Source organism: Cinclus cinclus, chromosome 3, assembly GCF_963662255.1.
Source record: "Cinclus cinclus chromosome 3, bCinCin1.1, whole genome shotgun sequence".
Taxonomy (NCBI): domain Eukaryota; kingdom Metazoa; phylum Chordata; class Aves; order Passeriformes; family Cinclidae; genus Cinclus; species Cinclus cinclus.
Window position 1 is genome coordinate 5,597,232 of NC_085048.1, and position 15,715 is coordinate 5,612,946.

Below are 15,715 nucleotides of genomic sequence, written 5' to 3' on the forward strand. Positions count from 1 at the left end.
TTTTTATTTATTTATTGTGCTTCAAAAGGCCAAAATTAAAGAATCATGGAATCAGCATGGAATCATGGAATGGCCTGGGTTGGAAGGGACCTTAAAAGCCATCTATTTCCAACTTCCCTGCCAGGGACAGGGACACCTTCCACTAGAAGAACTGTCATCCTGACATGTTCCATCGTGAAGCAAGTCCTTTTCTCTAAATCAATTTTAAAAGCTCTTTCTAGTCTTTCCTGGTTGTATGACAAAGAAAACTTGGCGCTGTCACACTGCAGGACAAATTATGGCTTGTTCTGGGCCTTGGACAGATGTGGGGTTTGCAGTGGAAAATGGAAATTCTTCAACTAAAGAGAAAGAATAAAAAAAGTAATGGCAAGTTGATACACAGACATCACACACATATTTATATTTTTACCTATATGTGTATATGGTACCTTCAAAAAGCATAAAGCATTAATTCTGGCCCCAAACTAGAATCTGATCCAAAATCCCTGTCACAAGAAACTTTCAATCAATACAAGAGTATTCAAACTTGCTCTGGCCAACTCAAGAGCAGCTTTGCCAGGAACTTTGCTGGGCACAGGGTGAAGCCTTTAGGCACAGAACAGGTCATAAAGAGTCAGGAGAAGCCATATCAGAGTTACAGTTATAATATGACCCCTTTAGCTGAGAGAAGCCAAGCTGGAAGAAAGAGAGGTGACTCTCTGCCCTTCCCCACCATGGGTGGAGACGCTTTGGGGACAGATGTTTTACTCTGCTGCTGCTGGAGCCAGACCACACCATGCTTGTCAGGATGTCCCAGGCTGCCCCACCACATCAAGAAGCTCCTACCCCTGGCTCAGGTGCCACAGAGGGTCTCACCATGCAGCTGGTATTACTGTGAATATTCTAAGCTGGAGTTTGGAGTGAACAGATTTTCTGCTTATTACAGGAGGCATGTGACAGCTTCCAGGAAGGATCAGTGTGCACAATTCAGCCTGTGCACATACCTGTGCTATAGGTCTGACCCTCTGCTTAGCAGGAGTAACTCCACAGTATAAAACTGATGCAGGGCAGTTTTAATTCCAGTCCTGTACGTGTGTGTGCATTTCTACTGCACGTGTACATACACAGCACACAGACAGAGACATTTCCCACCTCACGCACCAAACCACAAAGTGTGATGGAGCTACTGAAAGAGGTGAACGGCATTTAATCATATGTGAGTTAATGATTTAAATGCGCTTTTATTTTTGGCCTCTTGATGTAAATCCAAACCAGACAAGCAGAGTCCTCTGGTCAGACGGCTGGAAATTCCTCTGCACGAAATCATGTTGGTGGTCTCCCAGCTCAGCGCCTTCTGAGGAGCCGTACAGTGAAATATCCTTCCGTGCCACTAATGAATGCGCCCACCCACACTGGAGCTGGTGCCCCCTAAGAATTCAGTTCAAGAACAACTTTTTTAACTCCTACATTAAATCAAAGGGCTCATTCTACAAGCCAAAAACTCCCAATTTTAGGCAGGACAGTTAATGGCTGGTTACCCCAGGTTGTCCCCTTGGTTTGCAGTACACAGTCTCACAAGTAAAAATAATAAGCAGGATGTTGACTATGTACACAGCATTCCAATTAATTAGATTTCATCCTCCTCCAATGAATACATAAATTGTTGCTTCCCTGGTGACTGAACAGGGCATGAGTGACTTGTTCAGCATCAACCAGAGGAACCAGAGTAAACACACAAGACCTCAGTTTACTTTCCTGTGCTCAGACAAGACCTCCTTCTTGATATTAAACAATCACTAAGCAACCAAAAACTCTCAAACTGGCAGCGAAAACTTGAGCAAGAAATAATTTTCAAGACTATTGCACTGAACACTCCCACGGACTCCTGTCCATGTGTGAATGAGCACTTGTCATTTCAGGCACAAGGGGTGAAGCCTGCTGACAACAGACAGAGAAACGAATAATCCAGTGGTGCTACTGAGACACAGATCTAATCCCACAATGAGGAGATGACTCTTTCAAACAGGCCTGTTATAAAATTATCAAGTGGCACAGGGGGTGGAAGGAATCAAGTTCTGATTGAACTGACTTGAAATAATAAATGCACACACTTTCTTTAAACACAGCTTGCCACATCCTGAGAATCTGGAATCAATTCCTTCCCTTTCAAGAAGCTTAAAAGTGGTAGAACTTTGATATGGCATGAGCATGTTTGCTTCTGGGCTTACAGCCCTGGCCAGCTCGTTCCAAAACTTTCAACATTTTTATATTATAAGACAGAAAAGTAAGGAAAACAAAGATGGAAAAAAAAAAAAGAATTAGAAATTCAGGGAACTATTAAATCAGGGGAGCCTTGCTGCCAAATACCTTTGGTAAGTAAATGAATCATGATCAATAACATATTACCACGCAGACTTAAAGAAGAAGGTTATCACCTGCTTCTGTGCCAGGCATAAAACATAACGGTGTGTGGCTAATGAAGTACTGCATGAATTCATAAAAAAAAAGTCACTATTTTTTCTGCAATGTTAAAACATTTTTACTTCAAAGTAAATTTAACTGATCCAGAAAAAACACAGTTTTTTCCATGAAAACGTCAAAATTGATAGGTTGCTATGAAACACTTCTCTTTGACAATGTTACATTTGTAAGAGGAAACTGTCTTGACAGAAAGAACCCTGTTTTGTTAAGGAGGTGTTTCCACCCTGACTGTAAAGCCGCTTGCGCAAAGCTGCTTTATACATTCCTACATTTGCCAGCAGAGGGTGTCACAATCTTAGAAATAGACCCATAAATGTATCCTTGCATCTGTTCCTCCACACAGGAGGGCTCAGGCACACACCAAAACAAGGATTTACCAATCTCTTATTGTCCTCACTGACTTTTCCACTACCAGGGAAAAAGCCCCAAACATTTAGCTATGCAAAGGCTGTTAGCAGTGCCACGCTGCCAGTGCTCTCAAGACAGAAATACTGCAGTGACACAGCCAGCAGTGCCATCATCTGAAGTGTGACGTTTCTCCATGCCCTTGGCTGCAAACTCCACTAAGAGGGACAGCAGCTTGGACTTTCCTTTGGTGTACGTTAGATTCTCATCAATTCTCACATCCAGTACCCTCATGCTTCATTAATATCATTAATTATCCCAACCACTTGGTGTCACTTTTCCGCAGCGCGGTAACAGCCCCGGGCTGGGGTGAGAGCTCACGCTGCACACACCATGAGACCTGCCCTAAACCAGTACCCTACAAGGAACGGTCACACATAATTACACCTAACCCACACTTCTCACAGCCAGAGACAGGCTGATGCTACAGATTTCCAGCCTGGTACCCCACATGTTATTGAATTCACTTCCCTGACTCCTGAGTTAAAGAGAACATAATTTAAATAACTTGATAGTTGGTGCTTTAGCTACCTTGCTATCCTGCCCCCCTCCCCACATCTATTGCCAATTAAAAGAAATGAAAATTATTGTTAATATAATGATCTGAGTTCTATAATCTACTTTTAATTTGCTAACAACTCTTTGTCTATTTGTGTTTTGATCACGTGCAACTGATGTTCCAGTCACTGGTGTGGCTTTCCAGATTAACCAGAGCACTGGAATCAGCTGGAGCTAGGAACGGATATAGAGGGTGACTATGAGACACATAGTACCTTTATCTCAGAGCTGGGAGTTACAGAAACCACTTATGATAACCACAAGCAGCAATCTCTGTTCTTTTTGGATCTCACCTGCTCACAAGGAGACTGGGAAAGGGACTTCAGCTTCAGAATTACATTTTATGTTTATAAAATGCTTTTATTTGGTGACTGAACTATATACAAGTACTTCTGCTGCTATATAGGAAAAATATAATAATATAAATATAGATATAATATATAATAATACAATACAAATATAGTATTACAATATATAAAAAGTATAAAATTTATTTAACATATAAATACAGTAGACTATAATATTAATACAATACAAAAACTATTTACTTCAATAAAAAGCCTCAAGCTGTATTAGGGGAAGGCCAGGCTGGACATCAAGAAGAATTTAGTTACTGAAAGGGTTGTTAAACATTGGAATGATCTCTCCAGGGAGGTGGTAGAGTCACCATCCCTGGAACTATTCAAGAAGTGACTGGACGTGGCACTCAGTGCTATGGTTTAATTGACAGGGTTGTGATCAAAGGTTGGACCCGATGATTTCAAGGTCTCTTCCAGCTTTTGGGATTCTGTGATTCTATTATATCATTATGAATAATGCAGCAGGACCTACTGTAAAATTATATGGACCAGATCAGGGCTAGAGCCCCAGATCCCTTTTGAATCGGTGTTGCAATTTTACAAGAAAAAAAAATGAAATACCAATCAAAACCAAATAGATTCAATAAGAATATGTACACTGTGTTGCTCTCCTTTCCTCTTTGCATGCAGTCTTCCACTGCTCAAGAAATTTAACACAACTACTTTTTGACTAACTCATTCTCCCCCATCCAAATCAGCCTTCAGAAAAACTGCTGTTGTTCAGATGAACTGGACAGAAGGTGAGTAAAACAGCCCTGGGATTAGGGAGAAACTATTCTTCCTTAGCCCTTGAAAACTGACAGTCATTTACTCTGCTGAAATTAAGGTCTGCACTGATAGTCCCAGGGACCTTACTTAATTGATAGAAAGAACATAGTTATAGATAGAAAGATTCAGGTCTACTCTTCCCATCTCTGCTTTATTCTCCTTGAAGTGCAGCACTCCAGCTGTAATAAAATTAAGGTAAAAGCTTTTCTCTGCTTTGAAGAGGAAAGTTGAGATTCAGTACATTCAGGGACTGCAGTGTCTGGATAAGAGAGGAGCAGGAACCAGGTAACAAAAATGGAGTGAGGATATTTGCAGAGAGCAAAGATTATGTCTCTCCTGCAGCTTTACAGCTCTTGTCTCTAAAACTTTAGTGTGCTTAATTATCATTCACAAGACTACCTAAACAGTTTGTTACGCAGGACTAGGGAAAGCTCTCTCTAATCACACTGCATCTTCTGAAAATGTGGAGTGCTTTGCAGGGTTATACTCCTTATCTCACCATAGTGGACATCAGACCTTGTACTCCAGCTCTGCTTATGGCCAGATGCAGACACCTCTAGGACAACCATTTACTCCTGGTGGCAGATGCCAGCCCTTGTGAGCCCAGGGATTTGAATATTGCAGTCACTGAGAAGCAAGAGTTGGGACTGTGCATGTGGGGCAGCAGAGATGAAGATTTACAGCTGCACAGCAGACCATAAAACTTCCTTGTAAATGGCCAAGATATTTTACTTTCATTGTTACATCTATTTAGTCTAAGTCTTAATTTATCTTCATTTTACAACTTCCTATAAAGGTTAGCTCATCATCCCTTTAGCATTAGACAAAAAAAAAAAAGGTTTTAGCATCACTGAGAAGCAAAGCACTGTAATTATTTCCTTCTGTTAACAGCACAAAAATATTTACAGAGGAGATTGTTATCTGACATAAATCATCATTCACCCACTTTTATCTCATGGGTCAGCCCTGGGCAATGAAATATAATTGCACAGATGAAATGTGTGGCAGAGCTGGAACCTGCAAAATCCATAGTGTTTTCTGAATTACATGATATAAGTTCATGGTATTCAACATGCCTTAGGTCTCTGTGAAAGCAGTAATATAAAGGAGGAGGTACATCTGTGAATGACTGCAAATATTCTACTAGGTCATCTCAAGGGATAGGGATGTGTAAATCCACAGCTTTATGGAGCAACAGGAGCTCAGACTCGCTGAAGTCTTGCCTCTCTGAGGGGAAAGGAATGTGGAGAACAGCAATTTTATTCAGAAGACAGTGTGGGATGCATATAAATATGAATGGCATCTGGCTTCTGGGGGTCACTTTCTTTTCATAAAGAAATGTGAAGGAAATTCTGGAGCTCACAGAGTGCAATTACATTTCTTAAACTCACTTCTTTCTTTTAATTACTTTACATGGAATGTCTCAATATAACTCAGCTTATATGAGCAAATTAGCTATAACAGCATTAACATAATCATAAGATAAGAGGGCCAAGAGACTGATGGCAACATCTAATAAAGCATAAATTGCTCTCCCAGGTTTGGCTCCAGTCAACACACACTCCTCCAAGCAGTGCTGGGACAGAGGAGGAGGTAGCACAGGCCACCAGACTCTTCCAGGAAGCAGCTAGGGATCCTATTCTGGTGAGGAAACTGGGCTGTATGGACAGGAGTCATGCCATGGCTGTCGGTAAAGAGGCTACCAAACACTTTGTGGCTCTTTTATTTACTACTACAGATGTAGTTAATTCAACTGTAGATACGTGAGTTGAGTCCACCTAATCAACCACCTCGAGCTGCTCAGCAGCAGTAACTGATGTCATCTGAACAAAGTTTACAGTAAAATGATGAGAGAATGGCAGACTTCTTCCACTTCTAAGCACACAAACTCCCTGGCACATTTGGTAATGGTCATACTCACCAGCATTATCCTGCTGCTTGGTGTTTTTGATGTATGCAGAAAATTTGGAAAATATATCGATTCCAGCAGTGTTTGATTCCCGGTGCCTAGCAGCCAGCTTGGGGTACCTGAACAGGCAAAAGCAGTGAGGAGAGCAACATCTTGTTACCAGCATCACAGTGATGACTACAAATATAATTTACAAGAAGAGACAAAAACCTCCTCTGTGAAGAACTGTAATTAACACTCATTATCTCAAAACAACAGCTTGGCAAGACCCTCTTAACTGTATCTGTTATCTGTCTGCCAAGGCAAGCGTGTGGGGACTTACACAGGGATGGTGTCAAGACAAAGGTAATTGCACTTGTGCTTTATGTAACTACAAACTAAAATCAGCCTTAAATCAGAAGGAAGCATAAATTTCCAGAAAGGTGCAGGGGAGTTTGGCAGCCAGATCTCTCCATTACGAATGGCAATTGTGTCTAATCCTCTACTCTGAAAATGTACTCAAGGATGGAATAGCAAGGGATGTTAGGATTAACCAGGTGAAGGAACAAATGTTCCAGTCTCTGTATTGCTTTTTATAGACATTTGGTATAAAGGAATATATTGATTTGAAAGATAAACACAAACTAATGATTTCTACTGACTTCAGTGGTCATGGAGCAGAGCACAGAAAATTTAAATGCCTGATCTCTTGCCTCAGGACTGGCCTATAGCTGCTGATTCACTTAGAGGTAAAATGCTCCATAAGGAACCAAACCAAATGTGATGGATTCATAGATTATTAGGTCCAGTTCATCAGCCAACTATTTCTTTTTTCCATTATCCTTGTATTAAGTCCAGAATGTTTGACTAAGTAAGGCATATCTGGTAAATCTAAACCTTTCATTGGTAGCTTTTTCATACTGAAAAAATCTGGGCCTTATTTCTAATCTGAATCAGTTTAGTTATAACTTCCAGTTATGGGCTCTTGTCATTTCTTGACAAGAATAATGAGCACTTTTCTGCCTCCAGAGTCTCTCGTCCTCTGTAATCAGCTCCCCTTCCAACCTTCCTAACACAACATAGAGCTCAGAAACCTCTAGTTTTTCACTGTAAAATGCTTTTCCTGGCACAGATATTTTGTGTGGCAATTCTCAGCATCTATTCCAAGTTATTTTTAGTTTTGCAAAATGTGGCCACCAGACCCCTACAAATTTTTTCTAGTACTGGTCTCCTTAATTCTGCATACAAGGGCATCCTGAAATGTGTACAGAGAAAACATTCTGTGGTTATTAGTCATATAAGTAACCTTCACACATGGAAGTCATCTCACTGAAACCAGAAGGTTTCATAAATAAATATTACTCCTGTAAGTAAAGGTTGTAGGAAGGAGTGCTTTTTAGGAACTCTTCTTAGGACATCTTTCATTCCTAGGAAATGGAATATTGACTGAAAAAAAATGTCAAAGATCTTACTTTGGAGGTGCAAGAATCTCTTCCAAGAATTCCTCAATCTTGTTAACATCTGTCTTGACTTCTCCATTGAACGTCAGGAAAGGTGGGTGGGTCCCAGGAGCTAGATTGTGCAGGTCAGCAGGCTTTCTGCAAGCAGGGAAAAAGTCATGAAATCACTAATCTTTATGGTTGGGTAGTTGCACAGATATATATAGTTCCTACAAAATAAGTCTGCCTTTTGGTTTTTTTTCTCTCCTGTAATTTGAGGTTGGAAGACTTTGAAACTACCCCATGCACCCTGTTTAATATAAAAACATTCCACAACTGAGAAAAAAAAAAAAACACAAAAACAAAAAACAATCAAACCTGAATCCCAACTATTTTGTTGTGTACCACAAGCTCTCTAGGCCAGATAAAAATCTGATTTAGCATAGTAGGGTCTTTCTATAGTGCAAATACTTGGTCGTACACCTATCTTCAATTAAACTGAACAATTTTTACCTTTTCAGATCAACAGTGGTGACATTGAACACAACTCCTTTAAGCCACAGGATCATGAAGAGACGCTGGGAGAATGGGCAGTTCCCAATGCTTTCTCCATCTATACCAGCCTGGGGGATGGGAAGAGAGGAAAAATGGATTTCAGACTTGTTACTCATTCACCTCCCTCAAGACAAAAAATTGGATGGTGAGAGAAAAATAAGCATTTTTAAAATAACCAGCAGTGCTTGTAATTTAATATAGTTTATCATCAACACAAGAAAGGAGCTAATGCAGGATTCAGCCTTTGTCAGGAGCTCAAGGATGCAACATGGAGCCTCTCCTGAGGACATCTCTAACATGTGTCCCTTGCTGATGGCAAGCAAAATCCAGGGCGTTCTTTCAACTACTGTCATCCCTACCGGACTGTCTGCCTCATGGACGGGGTGGACAAACTCAGGACCTGATTTCTGCTTTATTTAAGTCTGTAGACTGCCATTTATATCAACTCAATATCTGCTTCACTGTTTTACTATCTAAAACATGTACTTTAAACCCAAAGACCCTGGACATTGAGTCCTTCTTGTGCACATCAACAACTGCCTTAGACACAAACAGCCCGGTCTAGACAGAAATCTCCATTTGAATCCTTCTGAGGTTCAAGGCAGGTTTCAGCCACCACATTCAGTCTGTTCCTATCTCTAGTATCTAATGAGTTGCCTACAAACCACTACACAACAAAACAAAACTGTTAGTTTTAGCATTGAGGAACAGCCTATTTTTTTCCTCTAAAAATTTATGGTCCTTAGCCATGCAAATTCTAACTTTGAGCCATGGGGGGATACAAATAACACCAGCTGAACTGAGCCAAAGCTGCAGCCAAGGACAACATCCTTTTACAATAATTATGCTTGTGGCTAAAGCTTTCAGGATGATAACTGTTTTGATAGATTTCCATTTTAATTTGTGGTACCATTGTGCTTAAAAGACATTTATAATCCTGGTGAAGCAACTAACCTTCCGTTGTTGACCCACATGGATTGCATAACTGTATTTTAAGCACAGTGTGTGTCCGAAAATGGCTGATGAAAGAGCTAGTCAAATAAATGTGCTTTTCCTTTGGAGACAATGTTATATTGCTCTGTTGGCTCTCATAAATTTTCTCTTATTAATATTCAAGCTGTGAGGTAGCATTTCTATGTCTTAAAGAACGAATCCCTTCTAATTACTGCAGCTCCGTGAAACATCCCCAGCAGAACAACTAACTCTTTGAGACATGTCCAGTTGGTACAAATTCAGGCCCTGCCTGTGAAATGTTCAGCCAAAAGATTTTCTGGTGGGCATCAAGAATCTTTCTCATGTCTTGAATGCAACTTCTGATGATTCGGGGTTTAAAAACAAATTCCACATTTCCTGCCACCAGACTATGGGGAGAGTGTGAATTCAAGGCTTGCAGACAACCTGTCACAAAGTTCAGATCTGTGTAAAGAGTTTTGATCTGGGTTCAGATTTGTTTTCAAGCACTTAGACTCTAGAGGTACTTGGATATAGGGGGGAATAGTCTGGATGAAGTTTTACTTAAAATTATGGGTATGCAGTATGTCTGGCACATGGCACACACAAGGATCAACAAACAATGTGGGTGAAAAGAGTGGTAGGGCATAAGGATGAGCAAGACAGGATGCATTTCCCATCTACCTGAGGTGTGAGTAGCCTGGTTTTGCAAAATGTCATGGATTTAATCATTAGCTCTGTTCTGCAAATTTCATGGCAACAGCAACAATGTCACCATGGGAATACCAGGCACCACCATAGTGCATGCCATTATTACTGCAAAGTCACATTTTCTGATTTGGATTCAGCTTGTTAAACCATTGCCAAGAGCTTTTGACTTCTTACCCTTCCTGAAAAGAGGCAAATGCTATGGGAGAAAACAGCAACATGACACCAAACTTCCCTTTGATTTTTACACCATCTTAAACATAAATCATAATTTCATCTTTTTCAGGAAAGACACATGAACACAATTTCCCTCCTCTCTCTATTTCTTTATTCTCATGCAAAAATTAAGGGTTACCCAGACCTGTATCTTCTTACACTTTCTCTGTCTTTCAAGGGAATGGTGAAAAACCATCTCCAGACCAGAGAACTAAAGGAGGGACGGAGCAACTGAATCACACAATAATAGAATCATCTGAATCACACAATCAGCTGAATCACAGAATCACCGAATCAGTGGAATCACTGAATAATTTAAAGCACAGAATCACAGGATCTGCTGAGTTGGAAGGATCATTGAGTCCAACTCTCAACAAAGGACATCCCCAAGAGTTACACCATGCACCTGGAAGAATGAAAATGACAAGGAAGAAACACCACAAGAAGCGATGGACTGTGTGGGACTAAGGGATGTAGAAATCATAGAGAAAAGGAAGATGTAAAATGTGGAAGAAATAAGATTGACTTGGTGATCAAAAATATAATTAATTGTACAGGTCAAATGAGGCCTCCAACAGTCCTAAATGGTCAAAATTCCTTCTCAACACTTCCAAAGCAATGGGAAAAATGTATTGCTAGAGACACACTGGGAATAGGCAGAGGAAATTCCAAAAACAGAAGATAGAATAAAGAAAAAGTACGGTATGATGTCTGTTCAAAGCTCTGGGATCTGGAAGCCAGGCTCATGATTTGGGTGGAGACTGACTCATGGGTTTTGATCTCATGTGACTGGCATAACTAAAAATGCTACCACAAATCACAAGGCAAACTGGTGACAGAGGAGAGAACAAAATCAAAATCTCCCCAGCAACACAATTTACCCAGTATATTCAGCTCTTTTTCTGTGGAAATTATAGGCAAGGCTCAGTTGGTTTTGTGAATCTTTTCTCATTGCTTCTAACAGCAGTCGGTAATTCAATGTTCAACACTCAGAAAGAGCAAAACCTTAGTAGGTAACAACTTCAAAGGCTTATCAGAGTGTTTTGAGATCCTTTGTGAAGTCTATTAACTACCAGGAGGAGATGAGAAAGAAAACTTCTCAAGCTTAGTCACTCTGAGCTTCAAAGAAAAAGAGCTTTCTTAATGCACCCCAGTAGTGCCCAAAGACAAACCCGTTATATATCTGTCCAAGGGCAAGGGCTCAGAAAGGCAGGAATTAAATAACACCTTCATCAAGATCAAGAACTCAAGCAGTGGATGGAAAGAAAAGAGCAAATAATTGACAAAATGGAGAACCACCATTTATTCCTGCTGTTTTTCACAAAAGCTTTCTCATGAAGCTTTCCTGAAACACAGTAAAAGTAATGAAGCATTTATAAAACTGAGCAAGTTGGTGACATTTCCACTCTCCCTGCCAGTAATACTGGATATTTCTGATATTATGATTGCAACTAGGGACTGTACTGACAATTCTGAATAAAAGATTGCAGCTAGGGACAGACTTAAGGCTTTGTGGGCACTAGGATAAAGGAGATAGAGTTGTTTAAGTGCACTCCCAACTGAGAAGAGCCCCACTCGAAAAGGCAAATTCCCATAGTGACCGTGGAAAAGTATAATAGATTTGAGGATTTACTGGGTGAGACTCTTTGGCCAATCACTCACTACTCAGCCCACTGAAGTTTAATTTAGGTGCCCTAGAGAAGGTCTCCTGTGTGGGCTAGGCCAAGATGCACATCTGAAAGATGAATCTGTCCACCTTTCACTTTGACTGAATCTACTGGGTGCCCTCATTTGAGGTGGGATGAACCTGGACCCCAGCAATAGAAAAGTCTGAAGTTTGCGGAGCCAGAATTTCTAGGGGCTTAAGTTTCTCCATCTTGGAAACAGCACTTTCTGCACCCATTGCTTCTCACAAACATAATTTTATGAGTTTACCTACTCAAAAAGCATTCTTTTCCACTTAAGTCTCCAGCTGTTTCTGTCCTTCACACCAAGTGATGCAAGGTCCTGCCCTGGAACTCAGTATAATCACATCAGGAAAAGCCTACTGTCAGACCAGCTGCTTCCCTCTGTCTCAGTAATGGCAAGAATGAACAACATGTTCTCCTTTATTAATTATAAGGTGCTCCTCCTTAAATAGTTCAGCTGTTTTTAGTGAATTAATTAAACCTTAACAACATGTGTGTGTGCATGTGGGGGCTGCACAAACACATTATCAATTAACAAAATTTAGGTGGTTTGGGGAGGGAGAAAAAATAGTCTCAAGTGATTTTATGAACTTGCGTCAAGTATTTTTGTGAAGTCATGGCAGTATCAAAAGCCTCCAACTGCTGCAAAGCACAGCTGAACAATGTGAACAAGGAGCTCTTGTCAAGTTCAAGCTAATACTTTGCTATAAATGAAATTACTGTAATAAATTTCCTCACATATTCCAAAAATACTCCTACTGGTACATTGCACAGGGACTGCAATACACACAGATGACTGTACATTATTTTAACTAACCTTACGGGAGGAAAAAAGACAACTTCCAGTTCATACCAAAATACAAAACTTTAAAGAAATACACCATCATTAATAATGACTAAGCATCTAGCTTTAAAATGGCAGCACAGGAAAGAATTGCATATGGCAAAGCACTGTGTTTTTTCCAGGCAAATAATGTATTTTGGTTTACCTATCCTCCTCCTTTCATTTTCACTGCATTGAGGTAATTCTGTATGTGGTCCTGGGGTCTGTTAGACTGTGGGGTAAAGCAAGGAGATACTTTTGAAGACATTAAAACACATTTCTTTTTCAAAAGGATTTTAACAAGTTAACAAAAACAAGCAGGCCAATTCACCTCAGTGTTTCCCAGTAAGGCTTAAGGAGGGGCTTGATTTCATCACCCCTACAATCAAACTCGAGGCTCACATTACACACGGTTACACCCTCTCTGTTTTAAAACTGGGAAAGCTCCTGCCTTTTGACACTTACTCTCCTTACGCTCAGAACCCAAAGGGGAAGTGAAAATCCTATTGGAAAGGCAAAGCAAGCCAGGAAATATCCTATTTATTGTGCTATTAAGAAAAAAAAATTCTGTCTTAGTAATTTTACCACACACACAATAGCACAAATCTCCATTGTAGGAAAAAATCATGGGTTGCAACATGAGATCAGTGATGCCAAGGTATTGCTTTAGTAAGGGTCATTTTCTTTTTCCATTTTCTTGTCTTTTTTTCTTTCCTGATTTCTCATCCAAATGCAAAAGCCAGTGAGCTTTTTGGAGTGCCACCAACCAAGAGGCAAACTAAGAACTGTACATTCATAGAGCAACACTGGTAGGTCTTAAGTCAGAAGTAAATCTCAACTCACAAGCCCTGTATATCACAGGACATTCCTGTTGACTGTGGCTCTGGTTCAGGAAAGCATTTAAGAATGTGCTGAAATACATCCCAATTCAGAGGAAGTATTTGCTTGACTTTAAGCATGTTCTTAAGTCCTGTTGATTTCAATAGGACTTAAGCACATACTTAAGTACTTTCCTGAACAGGGGCCTATAAAAACAATAATAAATTTGATGTGCAGCATTTCAACTTCATTGGACTTTTCCTGAGATTTCATTTTTCTAGGAGAAACGCTGAGCAGCAGCATTCCAAGGGAGGGCAAGATAGAGTATGTGGAAATGGACCATGTGCATATATGTCAAACAAAAATAGAGCATTTGCCTGAAGGACTGTCAGGGTAGCAACAAAACAAAAAGGAAGTGGTGAGACTCTTTAGCCAGCTCTCCAAAACCCAGCCAAAATGCTGTCCAAGTCTGGCATTACATACAGGCATATATTTTAGATGCACATAAGCTGAACTGGTGTGCACTACTGGCCAATTTGAGGGGAGCTGGCTTCTCACACTGGGTTCCAAGCAGCTGAGCAGCATGTCAGCAGGGCTGAGGATCTCCAAGGAGCTGACACTGCACTCTCACATCTCTGCAGCTTTGGAAGAGATGCATTTGTACTCTTGAGACATTCAAGACTTTCAGAAGATGGAATTGCAGGCTGGAGACCCCATGGGCATCATGTTAGGACATGACAATTATCTATAGGTTTGGTAAATCATGATTTTTCAACTTTTTATATCCAGATGAGGGGCAGAAAGGGAAGGAAGGGATCAGTCCTATAGGCTGGCTTCTTCCAGAGAATCCTTTAATGATGGCTTAGGATATTCACAGTAAAGATCAGATTCATCTGCCATATCAGCTGAGGTCCTGGTAGTAGAACAGCTGTATGCACAGGGACCAACCTGCACAAATAGGTCTGTTACCTCAAGGGCTTTGTTGGAGCCACTGGCCACTGTATTTGCTCTTGAATGAAGTTTTGCTCTGAAATAAACCTTGTGATGTCTGAGAACTCCAGTAAGTCATGTGCATTTTAGACTTAGAAAACTACAGACTAGACATGACTGAATGGTCTGATCACATGGAAAGGATTCCATGCTATTCCATCACCTCTTCTCCTTTATTCTAAAGTTCCATGACTTGACAAATATCAGTACAGTAGAAGGGCACAGACTGGTCTGACACCCTAGAACATGATATCATTTTCATTTCATTTATATTTGTAGACCTGTTACTTAGCTATGCATGTGTGGTCAACCTAATGAGAATTTAACATCAGATAACCAGAGGTAGTGGGAACTGTAACAAACCTTCCTACACCAAATAAATACAAATATATATATATATATAGTTTGGTACTTTTTTTTTCTAAGAGACCATATTCCATTCCATAATTCCTCCATGCTCTGCTGTGAGGAACTTCTGAACACCAAGACTGACTTTCACAGGGTGATGTATAAGGGAAAAGCCCCCAGAAGAGTGAGAGTCATTAACATCAGCACTAAGTGTAGACAGAAATCACACAGAGCGCATATTTATATTCTTTTAATGTCAGCATAATATAAGCTAAACGATGGGTGCTAAATGCAGACTGACATTTTCAGAGTGGCTAACAGTTTTAGATCTTGTGAGACAATTTGAAGGCAGCTGACTTCTCACAAGTATCAACTCTCTACATGTGGCAAATCATGCCACAAGCCACCCAAAAAGAAAAGCTGATTTTAAAAGCCTCAGTAAGAAGGAATTATCACTGACTGTGAGTTTCTTGAGTAACTAGACAGAAAAATTAGTGTTCAAAAATGAAATCTCTTTATTAAATAAAATATTCTTTGAGGAGCTCACCCGGAATTTGACAAATACCTGATAGAGATACATGAAAGCTTTGGCCATATCACTTTGGGGAATACATCTGGAGTTGTGGTCTTTGGCCAGCCCTCAAGGACAGGCAGGGAGCTGGGACCACACAAAGCTCGGGGGGTCACAACCTTCAGCTCATCAGGACTCACAGGGCTCCTGGCTGCCCAGCAGCCTACCC

The 15,715-nt window shown here is 40.4% G+C and overlaps 1 protein-coding gene across 2 annotated transcripts in view; it reads right to left on the reverse strand.

The window, feature by feature from the left end:
- The window catches only part of CLIC5 (chloride intracellular channel 5), a 78,058-nt gene that overhangs the window by 24,006 nt on the left and 38,337 nt on the right, over positions 1–15,715 (reverse strand). For both annotated transcript variants that reach the window (XM_062489631.1, XM_062489632.1), the window contains exons 2-4: positions 8,391–8,500; positions 7,911–8,036; positions 6,472–6,578 (exon numbers count right to left, since the gene is read on the reverse strand). In XM_062489631.1, the coding sequence (XP_062345615.1) occupies positions 6,472–6,578; positions 7,911–8,036; positions 8,391–8,500 (343 nt within the window). The remainder of the gene's footprint in view (positions 1–6,471; positions 6,579–7,910; positions 8,037–8,390; positions 8,501–15,715) is intronic.